This window comes from Tachyglossus aculeatus, chromosome 21 (genome assembly GCF_015852505.1).
Source record: "Tachyglossus aculeatus isolate mTacAcu1 chromosome 21, mTacAcu1.pri, whole genome shotgun sequence".
Taxonomy (NCBI): domain Eukaryota; kingdom Metazoa; phylum Chordata; class Mammalia; order Monotremata; family Tachyglossidae; genus Tachyglossus; species Tachyglossus aculeatus.
Genome location: NC_052086.1, coordinates 12,195,248 through 12,219,637, shown reverse-complemented (window position 1 = coordinate 12,219,637; position 24,390 = coordinate 12,195,248). Strand labels below are relative to the sequence as shown.

The window sequence follows — 24,390 nt, the reverse complement described above, 5'->3', positions numbered from 1 at the left end:
AGATATTGAACTCCCACTGGGAATTAAGTAGTAAGAGCTTAACAGATACCATCGTTATTATTAATAATAATAATAATAATAGTCATGGTATATATTGAACTCCCACTGGGAGTTAAGTAGTAAGAGCTTAACAGATACCATCATTATTATTATTAATAATAATAATAATAATAGTCATGGTATATATTGAACTCCCACTGGGAGTTAAGTAGTAAGAGCTTAACAGATACCATCATTATTATTATTAATAATAATAATAATAATAGTCATGGTATATATTGAACTCCCACTGGGGGAAATATCCTGGGCTAAATGTTTGGAAGAGTCACTTAACTTCTCTGTGCCTCAGTTACCGCATCTGTAAAGCGGGGTTTAAGACCGCGTGCCCTTTGTGGGACAGGAACTGTGTCCGACCTGATTAACTTGTGCTCAGCACAGTGCCTGGCACGTAGTAAGCGCCTAACAAACACCCCAAAGAAAACTACAAAACCCAACGCACAGAGAGACGTCGTTTTCACTCCCGGGGAGCGACGGCCGTGACGGGGACGTAGCGAGCTCTGCCGGTGGCCCGGGAGGCCCAGAAGCGGAGTCTGCTCGTCATCCTCGATCGTATTTATCGAGCGCTTACTATGTGCGGAGCACCGTGCTCCCCGTCAGCAGGCAGGACGTAGGGCAGCTTGTCCGGGGGGCTCAAACGGGGGGTCCGGAGGGAGGCTCCCCCCGCGACGGGCCCCCCCTTGCTCCCCACAGCTCGTCACCCCGGACGGCAGCCGGAGAGGAGCCGGGCAGCTTCACCTGCTGGGAGTTCCCTTCTCCCACCTGAAAGAGCAGGTCGCCATTGAGGTACGCGGAGGCGGCCCGGGAACGGGGGGGGGCCTCCATCCGCCTTCCCGCTGAGCCGGGCCCGCCCCAACTTTCCGAGCGCTTAGTCCAGTGCTGTGCGCACAGTAAGCGCTCAATAAATACGATTGACTGATTGATTGATTGACACGGTATTGGGGCGCTTGGAAGACCTGTGTGCTGTTCGCCCTCGGTGATGGACGTTCCTGACTCTCCCTCAGTGACCCAGGACGGAACACCCTCCCCTATCCTCCCCACCCCACCTTACCTCCTTCCCCTCCCCACATATATGTTTGTATGTACTTATTACTCTGTTTATTTTACTTGCGCATATTTATTCTACTTATTTTATTCTGTTAATATGTTTTGTTTTGCCGTCCGTCTCCCCCGTCTAGACTGTGAGCCCGCTGTCGGGTAGGGACCGTCTCGAGATGTCGCCGACTTGGGCTTCCCAAGCGCTTAGTCCAGTGCTCCGCACGCAGTAAGCGATCAATAAATACGATTGAACAAATGAATGAATGAACACCCAACTCTAACCCTCACAACCCCCACAATGACCCAACACCCCTGACTGTCCCCCCTCTAACCCTCGCAGTGACCCAGAGCAGACCATTCATTCGTTCAGTTGTATTTATTGAGCGCTTACTGTGTGCAGAGCACTGTACTAAGCGCTTGGGAAGTACAGTTCGGCAACCTATGGAGACGGTCCCTACCCAACAGCAGGTTCACAGCCTAGAAGGGGGAGACGGCCAACAAAACAAAACACCACCTCCAACTCTCTCCTCTCCATTTCGGACTCTCCCGACACCCCTGACTCTGCCCCACTGCCCCACCAAGGACCATCCACCACCCCCGACTGTCCCCTCTCCATTCCTGACTCTCCCTCCGTGAAGCAATTTATCGAAATGCCCCCGGGCCCCGATAAGAAACGCCCCTTCCCCGTCCACCAAGTAGGTGGTGAGGACGAGGAGGGAATTGTGACCCCAGGTCAAACCCGCTTACTTACTTCCACGCTGGAGAAGCGGCGTGGCTCGGTGGAAGGAGCCCGGGCTTTGGAGTCAGAGGTCATGGGTTCGAATCCCAGCTCCGCCACTTGCAGCCGTGGGGCCTTGGGCAAGCCACTTCTCTGGGCCTCAGTCACCTCATCTGTAAAATGGGATTAAGACTGTGAGCCCCACGTGGGACAACCTGATCACCTTGTATCCCCCAGCGCTTAGAACAGTGCTTTGCACATAGGAAGCGCTTAATAAATGCCATTATTATTATTGTTATTATTATTCCAGCGCCGGAGGAGGGTTTTGGAGGGCTCCCAGCGGTTGACAGACTTATTGAACAGGTAAGAGGCCCGAAAATACCAACATTATTATTCACCCCTGGGTCCAGCTGGTGTTTCCGCCATGATCTGCCTGGAGCTCCCGCTTTGATGCGTCTCTGCCCAGTCTCAACCAGGGCCTGGTGGAATATCACCTCCTTTTAACTCAGAGGGACGGGCAGCGGCTGTAGCGTTAATCTGCTACTTATCGAGTATCCGTTTGTACTAAATGCTTGGGTATTTTAACAAAAACCCCTCAATCCTCACCCACAAGGAGCTTTCGTTCTAACTGGGGAGATGGAAGTAGAATCCCCAGCTGTGTATATGTGCATCAGGTCTGATCAACCGTGTGCGATGACTGCAGAGCATTCATTCATTCATTCGATAGTTTTTACTGAGCGCTTACTATGTGCAGAGCACTCTACTAAGCGCTTGAGAAGTCCAAGTTGGCAACATCTAGAGACGGTCCCCACCCAACAGCGGGCTCACGGTCTAGAAGGGGGAGACAGAGAACAAAACACAACGTATTAACAAACTAAAATAAATAGAATAAACATGTACAAATAAAATAAGTAAATAGAGTAATAAGTACGTACCAACATATACTAAAATAAGTAGAATAAACACGTACAAATAAAATAAGTAAATAGAGTAATAAGTACGTACAAACATATATACAGGTGCTGTAGGGAGGGGAAGGAGGTAGGGTGGGGGGGATTCATTCATTTGGTCGTACTTATTGAGCGCTTAATGTGTGCAGAGCACACAGTCGTAGGTACGTATCATCATCATCATCAGTCGTATTTATTGAGCGCTTACCATGTGCAGAGCACTGTACTAAGCGCTTGGGAAGTACAACTTGGCAACATATAGAGACAGTCCCTACCCAACAGCGGGCTCACAGTCTAGAAGGGGGAGACAGAGAACAAAACACAACATATTAACAAACTAAAATAAATAGAATAAACATGTACAAATAAAATAAGTAAATAGAGTAATAAGTACGTACAAACATGTACTAAAATAAATAGAATAAACACGTACAAATAAAATAAGTAAATAGAGTAATAAGTACGTACAAACATATACATATATACAGGTGCTGTGGGGAGGGGAAGGAGGTAGGGCGGAGGGGATTCATTCATTCAGTCGTACTTATTGAGCGCTTAATGTGTGCAGAGCACACAGTCGTAGGTACGTATCATCATCATCATCAGTCGTATTTATTGAGCGCTTACTATGTGCAGAGCACTGTACTAAGCGCTTGGGACGTCCAAGTCGGCAACATCTAGAGACAGTCCCTACCCAACAGTGGGCTCACAGTCTTATAGGGGGAGACAACGGTGTGGTCAGTGCCCAAGAGAGGAGACCGAAGGGGGGATAGGAACCCAAGTTTTGGTGGAGGAGTTGGGGTTTTAGGAGGGTCTTGAAGGCCCGAACCACTTAAAACCACCTCAAGGAGTGAGCCCACCGATCACCCCCCTCCCACTGCCGCTGCTGAGGAAGAAGCTGAATCCTGAGGGCGGCCTGCCGCCTCCCGCTAGCCGCAGGCATCGGTGCGGCGGGGACGGGAGCATGGAAGCTGCCTCCTGGCAACCCAGGGAGAGGCCAGGTCAGGGTTGTGCGTGCAGCAGGAGCTCGATAGAAAATGCCACCGGTGGTGGTGGGGACTGGGGCCCCATAGGAACCGGAACCCCCCTGGACTTGTCGTCTCCCGACCTCAAAGCCCAAGCTGCGGGCCAGTTTGGCTTCAGAAGCGTTTCGTCCTCCGCAGTCTCGACGCTCCCGGCCCTGGAGCCCCGGGCCCCGGCGATGCTGCGGTGGCCGAGGAGGAGGAGGAGGAAGAGGAAGAGTCGTCGGTGAACAGTCTCTGGGTGGATCGGTTCACCCCCCAGCGCTACACAGACCTGCTCAGCGATGACGTGAGGCTCTTTGTCCCTGCCCCGCACACCGCTGTGGTCCCTGGAGTCTTCTTTTGGGGGGGGCTGGCCCTGCCCAGGGTGAGCCCACCCCTGGGAGGGTCTGCACCCCGTCTTCCGCCGAGTGGACCGGTTTCCTCCTGGCCCGTGCCCTGTGACCCTTCCAGCTCCGGTCTGCGGGCCACCTCACCCGGGCAGGGCAGGGGCATCCGTGGTGCTTCCGGACGGGTCCCAGCGGGTGGGGGCACGTGAGAAACCACCCACTGGCCCTGATCATCATCATCATCATCATCAATCGTGTTTATTGAGCGCTTACTATGTGCAGAGCACTGTACTAAGCGCCTGGGAAGTCCAAATTGGCAAACAAAGCAGGGGCCGCTTCGGCGGTTGGACGCCCCACCCGTCTGCGTCTTCCAGTACACCAACCGCTGCCTGCTCAAGTGGCTGAAGCTGTGGGACCTAGCGGTGTTCGGGAGGGAGAAGCCGGCCAAGCGAGCCAAGCCGGCCGCCGAGCCGCGGGCCCCCGCCAAGGCCGTCAGGGAGCAGCCGGGCAAGTGGAAGAGCAAAGAGCAGCTGACCGAGGAGATGCTGGAAGCGGAATTGGACCAGACCAAGAGGCCAAAGCACAAGGCGGGTCTGACAGGAGCTGGGTGTCCTCTCGGGTCGTCGTGGGTGGGCGGGCGGGCGGGCGGGCACCGGGGCTGCGGGCAGGTCGGCCTCTCCCGACTGGGACCTTGAGCATCCCCAACGGCGCGTGCCACGATCAGTAATATGCAGAAGGCATCTCCTGTGTGTGCGGAGCGCTGGTCTAAGCGCTGGGGGAAGTACAGGAGAGTTGAAAGTCATGGTTCCTGCCCTTGAAGAGAGACACAGAGCGCGTTACAGCTAGGAGGGAGGAGAGAATGGGAAGGTGGAAGCGTGGCGGAGTAAGCGCTCACTGTGCTCTCGCTCGGTTGCAGGCGGCGCTGCTGTGTGGGCCCCCCGGGCTGGGGAAGACCACCCTGGCCCATGTCATCGCCAAGCACGCGGGGTACAACGTAGTGGAGATGAACGCCAGGTGAGTCCCGGGCCCCCGGTGCAGAGCGGGTCTCTGTCGGGAATTGACACCCAAACCCACCCCCCGTGCCCAGTGGGAGAAATCGGGGGGGGGCCCAAAAGAAATCAGACCGCGACCTCTTCCGATCTGTACGGCAGTCTACTGAGTGTTGTGTCTCTGATGCTTGGAGCGGGGCGGGAGCGGTACTCTTGGACTTACCGAGTGCTCCCTGGGCGCCGAGCACTGGGGGAAGCCCAGCAGAATCGTGAGACGTGGGCTTTGCCTACTGGGAGCTTCGCCTCCGGCGGGGACTGTGCTCGGGTACGGAAGAGTGCGGGTGGGGTGGGTTGGGGAGGGAATCTGGTACTGGCCAACCTGTTTGGGGGCAGGAGTCCCCTGGGCAGGGCCAGGACCCGCCGCTGAGCTCCCCGCGGTGTGTCGCAGCGACGACCGCAGCCCGGACATCTTTAAGACCCGCATCGAAGCCGCCACCCAGATGAAGTCCGTCCTGGGGGCCCACGAAAAGCCGAACTGCCTGATCATCGACGAGATCGACGGGGCGCCCACGGTGAGAGGAGGGTGGCCCCGGAACCCCTCTGGGGGCAGGAGAAGGGTCTTGGGGCTAATGATCGCGGACCGTGGGGGGGTATTGGCTGGGTCCAGGGGCTGTTTTCCTCTCCCACTTGGTCGTCCTCCCGATCCCACTGCCCCAACCTCTCTCGGACCAGGGCCGTCCCTCGCCTCCCCTGGGCAGTCACTGGGGAGGGGTCTCGGAAACCTTCGCCTCATCCTGACCCTTGGTTGCCTGGTCCCTGCCCCCCAGGTAGAAGGGCAGGCTGGTCTGGGCCAGCGAGAGGTTTTTGGGGAGGCCTGCCGGGGTAGCATAATTCCAAGAAAAGTAATCTGTTCACCCTCCCCAACTGGACGCCCCCCCAAACACCACCAGGGAACGGCCTGGGCTGCCAGAGGGAACGGGAGGTCAGACCCAGTCCTTCCCGAAGGTGACCTCTACCCGCCCTTCCCCCTCCAGCCGGCCATTAACGTGCTCCTGAGTATCCTCAATCGGAAGGACGCCAAGGACGTGGAGCCGGCCAGCGGCGGGCCCGGGGTCAGGAAGAGGAGGCGGGAAGGAGGCCTCCTGTTACGGCCCATCATCTGTATCTGCAATGACCAGTGAGTGGCTGAGGGGCACCGGGGACGGAGGGCAAGGGCAGCAGTGTCGGATTCCCGGGGTCCAGTCCGGCCATCAGCCGGTACCTCGCTGCTGGGGATGGTCCGTGCCCAGAACTCAAAACCGAGGGTGGGCCGAGAGGACGGGAGGTTGGTCCACAGACTATTCAAGGCCTTATTGAGGCCCATCTCCTCCAAGATGACTCCCCCGACTAAGCCCCCCTTTCCTCTTCCTCCACTCCCTTCTGCATCGCCCTGATTTGCTCCCTTTTATCTTCCTCCCTCCCAGCCCCACACTACTTAGATACATAGGTCCCACTTAGTACTTTTTTTTAATAGCATTTATTAAGTGCTTACAATGTGCAAAGAACTGTTCAAGTGTTCAAAGAACTGAGCATCCTCAATCGGAAGGACGCCAAAGACGTGGAGACGTGGAGAACAGTGCTTTGCACATAGTAAGCGCTTACTAAATGCCATTAAAAAAAAGCTGTTCTAAGCGCTGGGGAGGTTACAAGGTGATGAGGTTGTCCCACGGGGGGGGGGGCTCCCAGTCTTCATCCCCATTTTCCAGATGAGGGAACTGAGTGAAGTGATTTGCCCAAAGTCACGCAGCTGATAGGTGGCAGAGCCGGGATTTGAACCCACGACCTCTGACTCCAAAGCCCGGGCTCCTTCTGCCGAGCCACGCTGCTTCTCTAAGTAGACCTTCTCTACTTAGGTCCTACAGAATAATTTGGGGGATTAGGGGCTTTTAGGAAGGAGTGACTTGTGACCAGCGAGAGAAGCCCTGGAGTTTTGCCAGTCAGTCTTCGGACTAGAGACTGCTTAAGGTTCCCCCAGAGTTCTCAATTTATTGAGTACTTACCGCTCATTCATTCATTGTCAGTCATTTATTGAGCGCTTACTGTGTGCAGAGCACTGTACTAAGCACTTGGAGCGTACAGTGCTACCATTAACAGACACAGTCCCTGCCCACAGTGAGCTTATAGTGTGGAGCGGGGAGAAAGACATCAGGACAAATAAATAAATTCAAGGTATGTACCTAAGTAGTGTGGGGCTGGGACGGGAGGAGGATAAAAGGAAGCAAATCAGGGTGATGCAGAAGGGAGTGGGGGAAGAGGAAAGGGGGGCTTAGGCAAGGAAGTCTTCTTGGAGGAGATGGGCCTCAATAAGGCCATGAAGAGCGGGGAGAGTCATTGTTGGATTAGAGGAGGGAAGGGCGTTCCAGTCCAAAAGCAGGACACGGGCGAGGAGTCGGCAGCGAGATAGATGAGATTGAGGCATTAGAGGAACAAATCGTGTGGCCTGAGTTGTAGTAAGGAGAGGAGCGAGGTGAGGTAGGAGGGGGGCAAGGTGATTGAGTGTTTGAAAGCCGACGGTGACAAGTTTTGGTTTGTTTGGTTTTTTTTATGGCATTTATTAAGCGCTTACTCTGTGCCAAGCACCGTTCTAAGCGCTGGGGAGTTTACAAGGTGATCAGACTGTCCCATGTGGGGCCCACAGTCTTAATCCCCATTTTGCAGATGAGTTAACTGAGGCCCAGAGAAGTGAGGTGACTCAAAGTCACACAGCTGACAATTGGCAGAGCCGGGATTTGAACCGATGACCTCGGACTCCAAAGCCCGGGCCACGCTGATGCGGAGGTGGATGGGCAACCACTGGAGTTCTCTGAGTGGAGAAACACGTCCTGAGTGCTTTTCTGGAAAAATGTCGAGGGCAGCAGAGTGAAGTAGGGACTGGAGTAGGGAGAGACGGGAGGCTGGAAGGTCAGCAAGGAGGCTGACGCAGTAATCAATCAATCAATCAATCAATTGTATTTATTGAGCGCTTACTGTGTGCAGAGCACTGGACTAAGCGCTTGGGAAGTCCAAGTCGGCAACATCTAGAGACAGTCCCTACCCAACAGCGGGCTCACAGTCTAAAAGAGGGAGACGGAGAACAAAACCAAACATACTAACAAAATTAAATAAATAGGTATGTACAAGTAAAATAAATAAATAGAGTAATAAATATGTACAAACATACATACGTATAATCCAGGCGGGATAGGGTGAGTGATTGTATTAACGTGGTAGCAGTTAGAATGGAGAGGAAAGGGCGGATTTTAGCGCTTTTTGTGAAGGTAGAAGCGACGTGATTTAGCCTAAGGAGAGGAGTCAAGGATGATTTAGACTGTGAGCCCACTGTTGGGTAGGGACTGTCTCTATATGTTGCCAATTTGTACTTCCCAAGCGCTTAGTACAGCGCTCTGCACATAGTAAGCGCTCAATAAATACGATTGATGACGATGATGATGATGATGCCAAGGTTTTGGGCTTGGCGAGGCAGGAAGGATGGTGGTGCCGTCTACCGCGATGGGAAAATGGGGAAAAGGACAGGTGGGAAGGCAAGGAGCTCCGTTTTAGACGGATTGAGCTTGAGGTGACAGCGGGACATCCAAGCAGGGATGTCTTGAAGGCAGGAGGAAATGCGAGACTGCAGGGAAGCGAGAGAGATCGGGGCTGGAGGTGGAGATTTGGGAATCACCCGCATCGAGGTGGTCGTTGAAGCCATGGGAGCGAATGAGTCCTCCGAGGGAGTCGGGAGCGAATGAGTCCTCCGAGGGAGTGGGTGTGGGATGGAAAATTGAAGGGGACCCAGACCTGAACCCTGAGGGACACCGTGATGTCAGTGAAAGACCGGTCCGAACCAATGCAAGCAGCTTGGCCTCGTGGAAAGAGCACAGGCCTGGGAATCAGAGGGTCCTGGGTTCCAATCCTGGCTCTGCTGGGTGACCTTGGGCAAATGACTTCTCTGTGCCTCAGTTACCTCATCTGTAAAAGGGGGCTAGAGACTAGGAGCCCTTTGTGGGACAGGGACTGTGTCCAACCCAATTTTTGTGCCTCCTCCCCAGTGCTTAGTACAGCGTCTGGCCCACGGTAAGCACTTCAAAAATAACCTGATTATTATTGTTATTATTATTTGCGTCTCAGTTACCTCACCTGTAAAATGGGGATTAAGAACGTGAGCCCCATGAGGGGCAGGGACTGTGTGCAACCTGATTGCTTTGTATCTGCCGCAGCACAGTGCCCGGCAAGCAGGCACTGCTATCTATAATCTATAGATTATACTATAGACCATAGACTATATCTATAGTCGATATATAATAATAATAATAATAATAATAATAATAATCATGGCATTTATTAAGCACTTACTATGTGCAGAGCACTGTTCTAAGCGCCGGGGGGGGTGGGGGGGGATACAAGGTGATCCAGTTGTCCCCCGTGGGGCTCACAGTCTTCATCCCCATTTTACAGATGAGGTAACTGAGGCTCAGAGAAGTTAAGTGACTCGCCCAAGGTCACCCAGCAGACATGTGGCAGAGTCGGGATCTCTCAGTTGTATTTATGGAGTGCTTTCTGGGCGCAGAGCACTGTACTGAGTGCTTGGGAGAGTACGATCCGACACAGTCACACATTCTCTGCCCACAGCGAGCTCACAGTTTAGAAAGACAGATATTAGTAGACGTAAGTGCTTTAAAAATACCATAAAAAGAAGCTTCCCAACTCTCCAAAGTCTGCGGAGACCTTGAGTTCTCAGCGGTGGTGGAGGGAAGGGGGCGAGGAGTCCTGGGGGCTTTCCCCCCGCAGGCCGGTGGGAAGAGCATGGCTTCTTGAAGCTGCATGGCGCAGTGGAAAAGAGCCTGGGCTTTGGAGTCAGAGGTCATGGGTTCAAATCCTGGCTCTGCCAGTTGTCCGCTGGGTGACTTTGGGCAAGTCACTTAACTTCTCTGTGCCTCGGTTCCCTCATCTGTACAGTGGGGATGAAGACTGTGAGCCCCCGTGGGACAACCGGATCACCTTGTAACCTCCCCAGCGCTTAGACCAGGGCTTTGCACCTGGTAAGCGCTTAATAAATGCCGTTGTTGTTATTATTGCAGAGAAGCAGCGTGGCTCAGTGGAGAAGAGCCCGGGCTTTGGAGTCAGAGGTCATGGGTTCAAACCCCGGCTCCGCCAATTGTCAGCTGGGTGACTTTGGGCAAGTCACTTCACTTCTCTGGGCCTCAGTTACCTCATCTGTCGAATGGGGATGAAGACTGTGAGCCCCCCGGGGGACAACCTGATCCCCTTGTAACCTCCCCAGCGCTTAGAACAGTGCTTTGCACATAGTAAGTGCTTAATAAATGCCATCATTATTATTATTATTATTATTTTTAAGAGCAGCAAATTCATTCATTCGTATTTATTGAGCGCTTACTGTGTGCAGAGCACTGTACTGAGCGCTTGGGAAGTACACATTGGCAGCATATAGATATGCACATAAGTGTTGTACAATACGAGAAGCAGCGTGACCTAACGGATGGAGCCTGGGCCCAGGAATCAGAAGGACCTGGGTTCTAATCCTGACCACCACTCGTATATTGTGGGACCTTGGGCAAGTCACTTAACTTCTGTGTGCCTCAGTTGGCTCATCTGTAAAATGGGGGTTAAGCCCTAGGTGGGGCAGGGACCGTGTCCAGCGCAGTTACCTTGTATCTTCCCCAGCGCTTAAAACAGTGCCTGGCCCTTAGTAATTGCTTAACGAATGCTATCGGTATTATTATTATCAACAGTGTGTATTGAACACTTACTGTGTGCAGAGCACTGTACTAAGCGCTGGAGAAAGTACGCTGTAGCGGAGTTCTTTTCTTTCAATCGTATTTCTTGAGCGCTTACTGTGTGCAGAGCACTGTACTAAGCGCTCGGAAAGGCCCTGCTGAGAGCTCACCTCCTCCAGGAGGCCTTCCCAGACTGAGCCCCTTCCTTCCTCTCCCCCTCGTCCCCCTCTCCATCCCCACCATCTTACCTCCTTCCCTTCCCCGCAGCACCTGTATACATGGATATATGCTTGTACATATTTATTACTCTATTTATTTTACTTGTACATATCTATTCTATTTATTTTATTTCGTTAGTAGGTTTGGTTTTGTTCTCTGTCTCCCCCTTTTAGACTGGGAGCCCACTGTTGGGTAGGGACCGTCTCTATGTGTTGCCAATTTGTACTTCCCAAGCGCTTAGTCCAGTGCTCTGCACATAGTAAGCGCTCAATAAATACGATTGATGATGATGATGATGATGATGAAAGTACAATTCAGCAACAGATACAGTCTGACAAATCAAGTAGATAGGTTTGTCTTTGAACCCTAAATGGTAGACCTATAGACACATCTGCAAATAAATACAGGTTTCCCTAGGAAGGCATGGTTTCGAGGGGCTGTAAGCCCATTTGGGATACGACAGCGTACTTTTTGGAGAAAACTTGAGGTTTTTGCAGCTCCCTGTAGTTCCTCCTTCCTCTCACTTGCCACCCTTGGGCCTCTGACCTTCTCTCCATTAGTGCAGCAATAGTTCATTAACACGACACAGAGAATTTAATCGTAACTGCTAAACGTTCACCGTTCGTCCTCTAATGTAATCCTGCTGATGAACTACTAATAACGGTACCGATCCCAGAGCCACAAAACAATGAATTTATTGTAACGGTGAACTGTAACTGTGATTGTCCCTGTAACTTGAACAACATAATGAACTAAAGGTCTCGGGAGGCTTTTTTTTTGGAAGGTGGAAAAGTAGAGTCACGAACCTTCAACGTCACCTCGTGTCAGGAGACAGGCCTCATTCGGGCTGTTTCGGAAATCTTTGGCTTTGCTCGCTGCAGTCTTTCCGGCTGGGTTATTTTGGAAATTTACCCCTTCCCCCCAGCTATTTCCCCATTTGTGCTGTTAAATACAGTCGTTAAATACATTCCGTGCACGCAAGGCGCTTCCATTTAGACTGGGAGCCCACTTTGGGTAGGGACTGTATCTAGATGTTGCCAACTTGGACTTCCCAAGCGCTTAGTCCGGTGCTCTGCACACAGTAAGCGCTCAATAAATACGATTGATGATGATGATTCTAGAGGGGGAAATGCCACTAGCACAGTAATTGGGGGTCTTGGGCCTGATGCCTGGCACCGTGAAAAGACCCCCATTCCCCAACTCCCAGGAATTAGCCTTTTCCCCGTCTCAGCTGGGCCTTCCCTCCCTCTCTTGTTTTTGTGGGACCTCTCAAAGCGCTTAGTACAGCGCTCTGCGCACAGTAAGCGCTCAATAAATACGATTGATTGATTTCATCTACATCATCTCCTCGACTTGTGTCCTCAGTGAACTCCACCCAGCCCCCACGGAGTCGGCCGCTTAGTCCAGGGCTCTGCACACAGTAAGCGCTCAATAAATACGATTGATTGATTCCCCACAGCACCTGTGTATACGTTTGGACATATTTCTTACTCTATTTATTTGACTTGTACATATCTATTCTATTCATTTTATTTTGTTAAGATTTTCGGTTTTGTTTTTGCTCGGTTTTGGCTTGGTTTTGGCTGGGGCGGTCGGAGCACTGAGCCCTCCGGCTCCGGAGTCCGGGCTCACCGGGCCGGGGTGGAGGCCGGCCTCGGGGCAACCTCACCTTCAGGTGGGCCATTAATGGGTAGGGACCGTCTCTAGATGTTGCCACCTCGTACTTCCCAAGCGCTCAGTACAGCGCTCTGCACACAGCAAGCGCTCAGTAAATGCGACTGAATGAACGAGTGGACGAATAACGGCCGCCGTCCCTTAAAGTCATTTTCTCCCATTTCGTCCCGGTGTCTCCAGTGGCTTTTCTCTTCGGGCTTTCCGGCCGGAGCGGTGGGCCGTCACCGGAGCCGCTCGCCCAAGGCGTTGGAGCGCTCTTTGAGCTGGGCTGTTTTAATAATAATAATAATAATAATAATAATAATAATGTTGGTATTTGTCAAGCGCTTACTATGTGCCAAGCACCGTTCTGAGCGCTGGGGTAGATACAAGGTAATCAGGTTGTCCCACGGGGGGCTCACAGCCTTCATCCCCATTTTCCAGATGAGGGAACTGAGGCCCAGAGAAGTGAAGCGACTTGCCCGAGGTCACGCGGCTGACAAGTGGCGGAGCCGGGATTAGAACCCACGACCTCTGGCTCCCCAGCCCGGGCTCTTTCCACCGAGCCATGCCGCTTCTCTGGGACTGGACCAAGTAATAATTACGGTATTTAAGCGCTTATTATGTGCCAAGCACTGTTCTGAACACTGGAGTGTCTTTTAGACTGTGAGCCCACTGTTGGGTAGGGACTGTCTCTATATGTTGCCAATTTGTACTTCCCAAGCGCTTAGTACAGTGCTCTGCACATAGTAAGCGCTCAATAAATACGATTGATGATGATGGAGTAGATACGAGATAATCAGGTTGTCCCTCATTTTACAGATGAGATGACTGAGGCACAGAGGAGTGGTGCCTCAGTGGTGGAGCCGGGATTAGAACCCACATCCTCTGACTCCCAAGCCCAAGCTCTTTCCACAAAGCCCCGCTACCCAACTAGGTTTCGAGCAAGTACATATTCTATTTATTTTAGTTTGTTAATATGTTTGGTTTTGTTGTCTGTCTCCCCCTTCTAGACTGTGAGCCCGCCGTTGGGTAGGGACCGTCTCTAGATGTTGCCGACTTGGACTTCCCAAGCGCTTAGTACAGTGCTCTGCACACAGTAAGCGCTCAATAAATACGATTGAATGAATACGAAGCGAATTTTGTCCTGGTAAACATGCGCCTGCCGCAAGCCGAGCTGCAGGAGGGTTTTCCCAGTCCGCGGGCAGGATCAGAGAAGCAGTGTGGCTCAGTGGAAAGAGCCCGGGCTTTGGAGTCAGAGGTCGTGGGTTCAAATCCCGGCCCCGCCACTCGTCAGCTGGCTGACTTTGGGCAGGTCGCTTCACTTCTCTGGGCCTCGGTTCCCTCATCTGGAAAATGGGGGTGAAGACCGGGAGCCCCCCGTGGGACAACCCGATCACCTCGTATCTCCCCCAGCGCTTAGAACAGTGCCTGGCACATAGTAAGCGCTTAACAAATATCAATCAATCGATCAATCAATCGTATTTATTGAGCGCTTACTATGTGCAGAGCACTGTACTAAGCGCTTGGGAAGTACAAATTGGCAACACATAGAGACGGTCCCTACCCAACACTGGGCTCACAGTCTAAAAGGGGGAGACAGAGAACAGAACCAAACATACCAACAAAATAAAATAAATAGGATAGAAATGTACAAGTAAAATAAATAAATAAATAAAGAGTAATAAATATGTACAATATGTACAACCATATATACATATATACAGGTGCTGTGGGGAAGGGAAGGACGTTGGAAATACCAATGTTATCATTATTATTATCTGTTCTAGTAAAAATACATATTAATGCATTTATTAATAATAATAGGGAGGGGTGGGCGGAGCTTGTCTTTGAAGCCAGCAGTCTAAAAGCAGTCCGCTTAGAACAGTGCTTTGCGCAGAGTAAGCGCTTAACAAATGCCAATTATTATTATTATTGGTCCGCGGATGAGCCGCGCTTTCCCGTGCGGTGCCGCCGGCCTCGCGAGGAGGCGGGGGGGGGAGGGTGGGGAGGAGGGGACCCCGTTGCGCCGACGTCCCCCTCTCTCCCGGGACAGGGGGACCCCGTTGTGCCGACGTCCCCCTCTCTCCCGGGCCAGGTTCACAGCGTCGCTGAGGCAGCTGCGGCCGCACTGCTTCCTCCTGAGCTTCCCCCAGACCCAGCCCTCGAGGCTGGTCCACAGGCTCCAAGAGGTGAGTGCCCGCGGGGATCCCCCCTTTCCCTCGCCGGGACCCCGCTTGCGGCCGGGTTAGGGCGACGAGCTGGCGTCGTGGGGCTCCCGCGGTCATCCAGATGCCGGGGAGGTTGCGGAGGGGCTTCCGGGTTTTCCCCGGGAGCTGCAGGGTGAGCGAGTCTCCGATCCCCAATCTGCCAGGGCCCTTTGTCCCGGGCCTCTTAGGTGGCCTCTCAGAGCGGCGCAGGCCCTCAGTACCACGCTGTGTCTACACCCAGGCCCGTAGCACTGCACTCTGCCCATTCGCAGATCCTTACTACCACTCTGCCCACACGCAGGCCCTCGGTTCCCCGCTCTGCCCACAGTAGGCTCCCCCGGCCATCGCCCGTGCCCGTCCCAGCGTCCGGGCGGCACCCAGCGCCCCGGCGACGTGCAGCGTGAGCGAGGCTCCGATCCCAGATTTGCCAGGGATCACCCGCCTGCCCTCCGTAGGTGTGGCAGCGTCTCGGAGGGGGAGTCAGGGTTCCCCGGTGCCCGTCCGCCGCCCGGCTCGTCAGCCGGGGAGCCGCTCCGGGGCTGACGTGCCGGCTGCTCCCGTTCCAGATCTCGGCACTCCAGGGGATGAAAGCGGACGTGGGAGCCCTCATGGCCCTGTGCGAGAAGACGGAGAACGACATCCGCTCGTGCATCAACACTCTGCAGGTCCGGCCCCGCGGGGCCTACGGGGGTGGCGAGCGAGCAGTGGGGCCAGAAGGGTGGGAGCCGGAGGGACAAGGCCCCATTTTTGAGACCCCCCCCCGCCCGGGGTGGCAGAAGACCAGAGGTCAGGGGTCACGTCTTTTAGACTGTGAGCCCGCCGTTGGGTAGGGACCGTCTCTAGACGTTGCCAATTTGTCCTTCCCAAGCGCTTAGCCCGGTGCTCTGCACACAGTAAGCGCTCAATAAATGATGATGCCGTCCCTCTGGTTCCCCCACAGTTCCTGCACGGTCGGGGCAAGCGGGAGCTGAGCGTGAGGATGCTCCGGACCCTGAACGTCGGCCTGAAGGACCAGAAGAAGGGCCTCTTCTCCCTCTGGCAGGAGATTTTCCAGCTGCCCAGGGTGCAGAGGTAGCGGCGGGCTGGGGGCGGCGGGGCGGACTGAGCGGTAGTCCGGCCGTGGCCCGGTTGACCCAAGAATTACAATAATCACAGTGGCATTGGTTAAGCGCTTACTACGTGCTGGCCTCTGTACTAAGCTCTGGGGTGCAAACAGGTCGATTGGGTTGAACGCAATCCCTGCCCCTCGCGGGGCTCCGTCTCCATCCCCATTTTACGGTTGAGGTGCCTGAGGCACAGGGAAGAGACGCGACTTGCCAGCGGACAGGTGGCGGAATCAGAACCCACCACCTCTGACTCCCGAGGCGCTTAGGACAGTGCTCTGCACACAGTAAGCGCTCAGTAAATGCGATTGAATGAATGAATGAATGAAAAGGCTGCTCTATCATCATCATCATCATCCATCGTATTGAGCGCTTACTGTGTGCAGAGCACTGTACTAAGCGCTTGCTCTATACGTCAGCGCTTAGAACAGTGCTTAGCACGTAGTAAGCGCTTAGCAAATACCATTATTATTATTATTATTACACGGCGCTGCTTCTCACAAATACCCTCTTGCTCTCACCACTCAGGGCTCAGTGACCCAATATGGATCATCTAATTCCTCTGACACCCCCCCCCATCTCCCTCCAATCAATCAATCATATTTATCGAGCGCTTACCGTGTGCAGAGCGCTGTACTAGGCGCTTGGCTGTATACGTCAGCGCTTAGAACAGTGCTTCGCACGTAGTAAGCGCTTAGCAAATACCATTATTATTATTACACGGCGCTGCTTCTCACGAATACCCTCTTGCTCTCACCACTCAGGGCTCAGTGACCCAATATGGATCATCTAATACCTCTGACCCCCCCCCCCATCTCCCTCCAATCAATCAATCATATTTATCGAGCGGTTACCGTGTGCAGAGCGCTGTACTAGGCGCTTGGCTGTATACGTCAGCGCTTAGAACAGTGCTTCGCACATAGTAAGCGCTTAGCAAATACCATTATTATTATTATTATTACACCGTGCTGCTTCTCACGAATACCCTCTTGCTCTCACCACTCAGGGCTCAGTGACCCAATATGGATCATCTAATACCTCTGACACCCCCCCATCTCCCTCCAATCAATCAATCAATCAATCAGTCATATTTATTGAGCACTTACTGTGTGCAGAGCACTGTACTAAGCGCTTGGGAAGTCCAAGTTGGCAACATATACAGTCCCGACCATCCAATACCCCCTGACTTTCCCCTCTCCATCCCCGACTCCCTCCAGTGACCCGGCCTGGGCCTGCTGCCGATTTGTCCTTCCCGAGCGCTTAGTCCAGTGCTCTGCACGCAGGAAGCGCTCAATAAGTACGACTGAATGAATGAGTGAATGAGAAGCAGAAGGACCTAGCGGTTAGAGCACGGGCGTGGGAGTTAGAAGGCACTAATCCCAGCTCCTCCACTTGTCGGCTGGTGCGACCTTGGGCAAGTCACTTCGTTTCTCCGTGCCTCGGCCGCTTCATCTGCAGAATGGGGGTGGAGACTGGGAGCCCCCCGTGGGACCCACCCAATTTCCTCGTACCCTCCCCGGCGCCTGCTACATAGTAAGCACTTAACAAATGCCTTAATAAGAATAACGACGGCATTTACTAAGCGCTTACTGTGTGCAAAGCGCCGTTCCAAGCGCTGGGGAGGTTGCAAGGTGATCAGGTTGGTCCCACTGGGGGCTCCCAGTCTTCATCCCCATTTTCCAGGTGAGGGAACTGAGGCGCGGAGGAGCGAAGTGACTCGCCCAAAGTCACCCGGCTGACAGTCGGCGGAGCGGGAATTCGAGCCCCTGACCTCTGACTCCAAAGCACGGGCTCTTTCCGCTGAGCCACGCTGCTTCTCCTTAAGCGCTTAGTCCGGTGCTCTGCACACAGTAAGCGCTCAATAAATGCGATTGATTGATTGAAATGCCATTATTATTATTATTATTAATTATCCGTGACTCTCCTTCCCGTAACCCAGACAATCCAACCCCCCGACTCTCCCCCGTCCATCCCTGACTCCCCCAGTGACCCATCCCGGCCCGTCCATTACCGGTAAAACTCACGGCAAGCCTCCCCCTCTCCATCCCCCCGCCGCCTTACCTCCTTCCCCTCCCCACAGCACCTGTATATACGTTCGTACGGATTTATTTATTTCATTTGCACATATTTATTCTATTTCGTCAATATGTTCTGCCCTCCGTCTCCCCCTTCTAGCCCGCGAGCCCGCTGTCGGGTAGGGAGCGTCTCTCTATGTTGCCAACTCGGACCTCCCAAGCGCTCAGTACAGCGCTCCAGGTCAGAGTTGGTTGAGGTGTTCCCTGCCCGCGCCGAGTTTACAGTCCTTCGAGAGCTGCGGAGCTTGGCTAAATGATACATCCCCCCCGAACTCAGAAGGCGGACGGAAATTTTTTGGTCCCCCAGATTGTCTTAGGTGAAAGAACAAAAGTTTGGCAGTCGTGACCTGCTACCTGCCTGCTGTGTGACTTTGGGCGGGTCACTTCACTTCTCTGGGCCTCAGTTACCTCATCTGTGAAAGGGGATTAGGACTGTGAGGATGAAGACTCCGTCCCCTCCCCACAGCACCTGTATATATGTATATATGTTTGTATGGATTTATTACTCTATTGATTTATTTTCTAGACCGTGAGCCCACTGTCGGGTAGGGACCGTCTCTATATGTTGCCAGCTTGTACGTCCCAAGCGCTTAGTCCAGTGCTCTGCACACAGTAAGCGCTCAACAGATACGATTGATTTTATTTGTACATATTTATTCTATGTTGTTAATATGTTTTGTTGTCTGTCTCCCTCTTCTAGGCTGTGAGCCCGCTGTTGGGTAGGGACTGTCTCTGTATGTTGCCAACTTGTACGTCCCAAGCGCTTATTACAGTGCTCTGCACACAGTAAGCGCTCAATAAATATGATTGATTTTATTTGTACATATTTATTCCAAGCGCTTAGTACAGTGCTCTGCACACAGTAAGCGCTCAATAAATACGATTGATTTTATTTGTACATATTTATTCTATTTTGTTACTATGTTTGATTCTCTGTCTCCCCCTTCTAGACTGTGAGCCCGCTGTTGGGTAGGGACCGTCTCTCTATGTTGCCAACTCAGACTTCCCAAGCGCTTAGTCCAGTGCTCTGCACACAGTAAGCGCTCAATAAATACGATTGATTTTATTTGTTCATATTTAGTCTATTTTATTTTGTTAATATGTTTGGTTCTCTGCCTCCCCCTTCTAGACTGCGAGCCCGCTGTTGGGTAGGGACCGTCTCTATATGTTGCCAACTTGTATGTCCCAAGCGCTTAGTCCAGTGCTCTGCACACAGTAAGTGCTCAATATATATGATTGATTGATTTTATTTGTACATATTTATTCCAAGCGCTTAGTCCAGTGCTCTGCACACAGTAAGCGCTCAATAAATACGATTGATTTTATTTGTACATATTTATTCTATTTTGTTACTATGTTTGATTCTCTGTCTCCCCCTTCTAGACTGTGAGCCCGCTGTTGGGTAGGGACCGTCTCTCTATGTTGCCAACTCAGACTTCCCAAGCGCTTAGTCCAGTGCTCTGCACACAGTAAGCGCTCAATAAATACGATTGATTTTATTTGTGCATTTTTATTCTATTTTATTTTGTTAATATGTTTGGTTCTCTGCCTCCCCCTTCTAGACTGTGAGCCCGCCGTTGGGTAGGGACCGTCTCTAGATGTTGCCAACTCGGACTTCCCAAGCGCTTAGTCCAGTGCTCTGCACACAGTAAGCGCTCAATAAATACGATTGAATGAATGAATGCTGGCTATCCACTTTGCAGGGAAGAGGACTGCTCCTGCCCCCGGGCCGGTACGGGGTCACCCAGCCGGGTGACCGCATGTGGTTCACGGCGTCTGTGTCATTAGCAGCTTGGTCTCAATCTTGGTCCCAGATTGATTGATTGATTGATTGATTGATTGATTGATTGGTCTCCCCCTTCCTCAGACCCGGGGCAGGGCAGGAGGGGGCTACCGGTGTCCCCAAGGACCTTGCCAGCCCATCGGGCCTGGCCCCCTTCCTCCAGGCGGGCCCTCCCTGCCATTTCTCTTGCGGCCCCTGACTTTGGTGGAGGAGAGCAGGCACCCCGGGGGCAGAAAACCATCTCCTTGCTATTCATTCATTCATTCAATCGTATTGATTGAGCGCTTACTGTGCGCAGAGCACTGGACTAAGCGCCTGGGAAGTCCAAGTCGGCAACATGTAGAGACGGCCCCTACCCAACAGCGGGCTCACAGTCTAGAAGGGGGAGACAGGCAACAAAACATATTGACAAAATAGAATAAATATGTACAAGTAAAATAAATAAATATTCATTCATTCATTCATTCAATTGTATATTTGTTGAGCGCTTACTGTGTGCAGAGCACTGGACTAAGCGCCTGGGAAGTACAAGTCGGCAACATACAGAGACGGCCCCTACCCAACAGCGGGCTCGCAGTCTAGAAGGGGGAGACAGGCAACAAAACATATTGACAAAATAGAATAAATATGTACAAGTAAAATAAATAAATATTCATTCGTTCATTCAATCGTATTTGTTGAGCGCTTACTGTGTGCAGAGCACTGGACTAAGCGCCTGGGAAGTACAAGTCGGCAACATACAGAGACGGCCCCTACCCAACAGCGGGCTCACAGTCTAGAAGGGGGAGACAGGCAACAAAACATATTGACAAAATAGAATAAATATGTACAAGTAAAATAAATAAATATTCATTCGTTCATTCAATCGTATTTGTTGAGCGCTTACTGTGTGCAGAGCACTGGACTAAGCGCTTGGGAAGTACAAGTTTGGCAACACCTAGATACGGTCCCTACCCACCAGCGGGCTCACAGTCTAGAAGGGGGAGACAGGCAACAAAACAAAACATATTAACAATATAAAATAAATAGAATAGATATTGGAGGAGAGCAGGCACCTGGGGGCGGAAAACCTTCTCCTTGCTATTCATTCATTCATTCAATCCTATTGATTGAGCGCTTACTGTGTGCAGAGCACTGGACTAAGCGCTTGGGAAGTCCAAGTCGGCAACATATAGAGACGGCCCCTGCCCAACAGCGGGCTCACAGTCTAGAAGGGGGAGACAGGCAACAAAACATATTAATCAATCAATCAATCGTATTTATTGAGCGCTTACTGTGTGCAGAGCACTGTACTAAGCGCCTGGGAAGTCCAAGTTGGCAACATATTGGGACGGTCCCTACCCAACAGCGGGCTCACAGTCTAGAAGGGGGAGACAGGCAACAAAACAAAACATATTAATCAATCAATCAATCGTATTTATTGAGCGCTTACTGTGTGCAGAGCACTGTACTAAGCGCCTGGGAAGTCCAAGTTGGCAACCTATAGGGACGGTCCCTACCCAACAGCGGGCTCACAGTCTAGAAGGGGGAGACAGGCAACAAAACATGTTAACAAAATAGAATAAATAGAATAAATATGTACAAGTAAAATAAATATTCATTCATTCATCCTATTTATTGAGCGCTTACTGTGTGCAGAGCACTGGACTAAGCGCCGGGGAAGTCCAAGTTGGCAACATCTAGCGACGGTCCCTACCCACCAGCGGGCTCACGGTCTAGAAGGGGGAGACGGAGGACAAAACCGAACATATTAACAATAGAAAATAAATAGAATAAATACGTACAAATAAAATAAATAGAATTATAAATACGTACATGTATACAGGTGCGGTGGGGAAGGGAAGGAGGTAAGGCGGGGGGGGGGGGTGAGGAGGGCGAAAGGAAGGCCTCCTGGAGGAAATAGAGGTAAGGCGGCGGAGGGGGGGGATGTGACCGTGCTTAGGGATCGGTATTCCGGGAGGAGGGCGTCATCCTTTTTCCCTCATCTTGCTTCCTCACCTCTCCGATTCTCCAGGCAGCGGATCGGGGAGGACCCTTTCCCGGCGGCCCAGGCGACGCTCCCGGGGTTGGCCGACGACCCCGGGCAACGTGGAGGCAGGGGTCCCTCCCACGGTGCCTCCCACCGGTTCCACCGCATCCTCCACCTCAGCACCGCCGCGGGGGAGCACGAGAAGATCTCTCAGGTGAGAGCGAGACCCTCGGCGCGCCGGCCTCGGCCCCTCCTTTCCCGGGAATCACCGGGAATCGGACGGAGTCGCCGGGCGGGGACCCGGAGCGGTCCCACGCCGGCCGCGTCCAACGCTCTGTTGGCTTGAGGGGCCGATAATCGCGCCGCGTGCGGAGCGCCGTGCTTGGCTCTCGGCAAAGCCGAGGCGCGGCGGGGCTTCCCCGCCATCCGGGAAATTACGATTTAGAGGGAGGCAAAAATCGGGCAGGAGTCGTCGACAAACAGCGCAGGTGAGGGGGTGTAACAGGATAGAGCTTCGGGTGTTTCGGTACGAAGCCGCCGAGCGAGCAAACGGAAACGTGTCGCTTTCCAGTTGGGGAGGTGGCTCGGCCTGGTGGGACGAGTCGGGAGATCTGAGTTCGAGTCCCACCACTTACTTGCCCGTCGTGGGGCCTTGTGCAGGTCATCTTGCCGGGCCTCGGTTTCTTCACCCGCAGAACGGTGGTTAAAATCTCTTGTCTCCATGAGGCCTGTGTGGGAGGAGCTGTCTGATTTGATAGTACAGTGCTTTGCACAGAGCGCTTAGTAAATGCCATTATCCTTATTGTTTGCTATCCCAGTTCTTCGCACAGTGCTTGGCATATAGTGCCACTCTCCCCCTTTTAGACTGTGAGCCCACTGTTGGGTAGGGACCGTCTCTATATGTTGCCAATTTGTACTTCCCAAGCGCTTAGTACGGTGCTCTGCACATAGCGCTCAATAAATACGATTGATGATGATGATGATATAGTGAGTGAGCACATAATGAGAATCAATCAATCAGTCGTATTTATTGAGCGCTTACTGTGCGCAGAGCACTGGACTAAGCGCTTGGGAAGTCCAAGTTGGCAACATATAGAGACAGTCCCTACCCAACTGTGGGCTTACAGTCTAAAAGGGGGAGACAGAGAACAAAACCAAACATACTAACAAAATAAAATAAATAGAATAGATATGTATCATCGTTATGAATGAATCCCCCCCACCCTACCTCCTTCCCCTCCCCACAGCACCTGTATATATGTATATATGTTTGTACATACTGACTCTATTTTATTTGTACATATTTATTTTATTGACTTTAGTGTTAATATGTTTTGTTTGTATATGTTTGTACAGATCGATTACCCTATTTTGCTTGTACATATTGACTATTCTATTTATTTTATTTGGTTAATATGTCTGGTTTTGTTGTCCGTCTCCCCCTTCTAGACTGTGAGCCCGCTGGTGGGTAGGGACAGTCCCTAGATTCATTCATTCATTCATTCATTCAATCGTATTTATTGAGCGCTTACTGTGTGCAGAGCACTGGACTAAGCGCTTGAGAAGTCCAAGTTGGCAACATCTCGAGACGGTCCCTACCCACCAGCGGGCTCACAGTCTAGAAGGGGGAGACGGACAACAAAACAAAACGTATTAACAAAATAAAATAAATAGAATAGTTAATATGTGCGAGCAAAATACAGTAATCAATCTGTACAAACAGATGTTGCCAACTTGTACTTCCCAAGCACTTAGTCCAGTGCTCTGCGCACAGTAAGCGCTCAATAAATACGATTGAATGAATGAATCCCCCCCCGCCCTACCTCCTTCCCCTCCCCACAGCACCTGTATGTATTTCTGTACAGAATGATTACTCGATTTTGCTCGTACATATTGGCTATTTTATTTATTTTATTTTGTTAATGTGTTTTGTTTTGTTGTCCGTCTCCCCCTTCTAGACTGTGAGCCCGCTGGTGGGTAGGGACTGCCTCTAGATGTTGCCGACTCGTACTTCCCAAGCGCTTAGTCCAGTGCTCTGCGCACAGTAAGCGCTCAATAAATACGATTGAATGAATGAATCCCCCCCGCCCTACCTCCTTCCCCTCCCCACAGCACCTGTATATATGTTTGTGCATATTGATTACTCGATTTTGCTCGTACACACTGACTATTCTATTTATTTTATTTTGTTAATACGTTTTGTTTTGTTGTCCGTCTCCCCCTTCTAGACTGTGAGCCCGCTGGTGGGTAGGGACCCGTCTCTATACGTTGCCGACTCGTACTTCCCAAGCGCTTAGTCCAGTGCTCTGCGCACAGTAAGCGCTCAATAAATACGATTGAATGAATGAATCCCCCCCGCCCTACCTCCTTCCCCTCCCCACCGCACGTGTATATATGTTTGTCCAGATTGATGACTCGATTTTGCTCGTACATACCGACTATTCTATTTATTTTATTTTGTTAATATGTTTCGTTGTCCGTCTCCCCCTTCTAGACTGTGAGCCCGCTGGTGGGTAGGGACC

At 52.0% G+C, this 24,390-nt stretch overlaps 1 protein-coding gene across 2 annotated transcripts in view; it reads left to right on the top strand.

The window, feature by feature from the left end:
• The window catches only part of CHTF18 (chromosome transmission fidelity factor 18), a 43,704-nt gene that overhangs the window by 13,096 nt on the left and 6,218 nt on the right, over positions 1–24,390 (top strand). For both annotated transcript variants that reach the window (XM_038762633.1, XM_038762632.1), the window contains exons 5-15: positions 751–843; positions 2,124–2,176; positions 3,927–4,074; positions 4,489–4,701; positions 5,031–5,128; positions 5,552–5,675; positions 6,138–6,280; positions 14,827–14,920; positions 15,505–15,603; positions 15,879–16,009; positions 21,914–22,082. In XM_038762633.1, the coding sequence (XP_038618561.1) occupies positions 751–843; positions 2,124–2,176; positions 3,927–4,074; positions 4,489–4,701; positions 5,031–5,128; positions 5,552–5,675; positions 6,138–6,280; positions 14,827–14,920; positions 15,505–15,603; positions 15,879–16,009; positions 21,914–22,082 (1,365 nt within the window). The remainder of the gene's footprint in view (positions 1–750; positions 844–2,123; positions 2,177–3,926; positions 4,075–4,488; positions 4,702–5,030; positions 5,129–5,551; positions 5,676–6,137; positions 6,281–14,826; positions 14,921–15,504; positions 15,604–15,878; positions 16,010–21,913; positions 22,083–24,390) is intronic.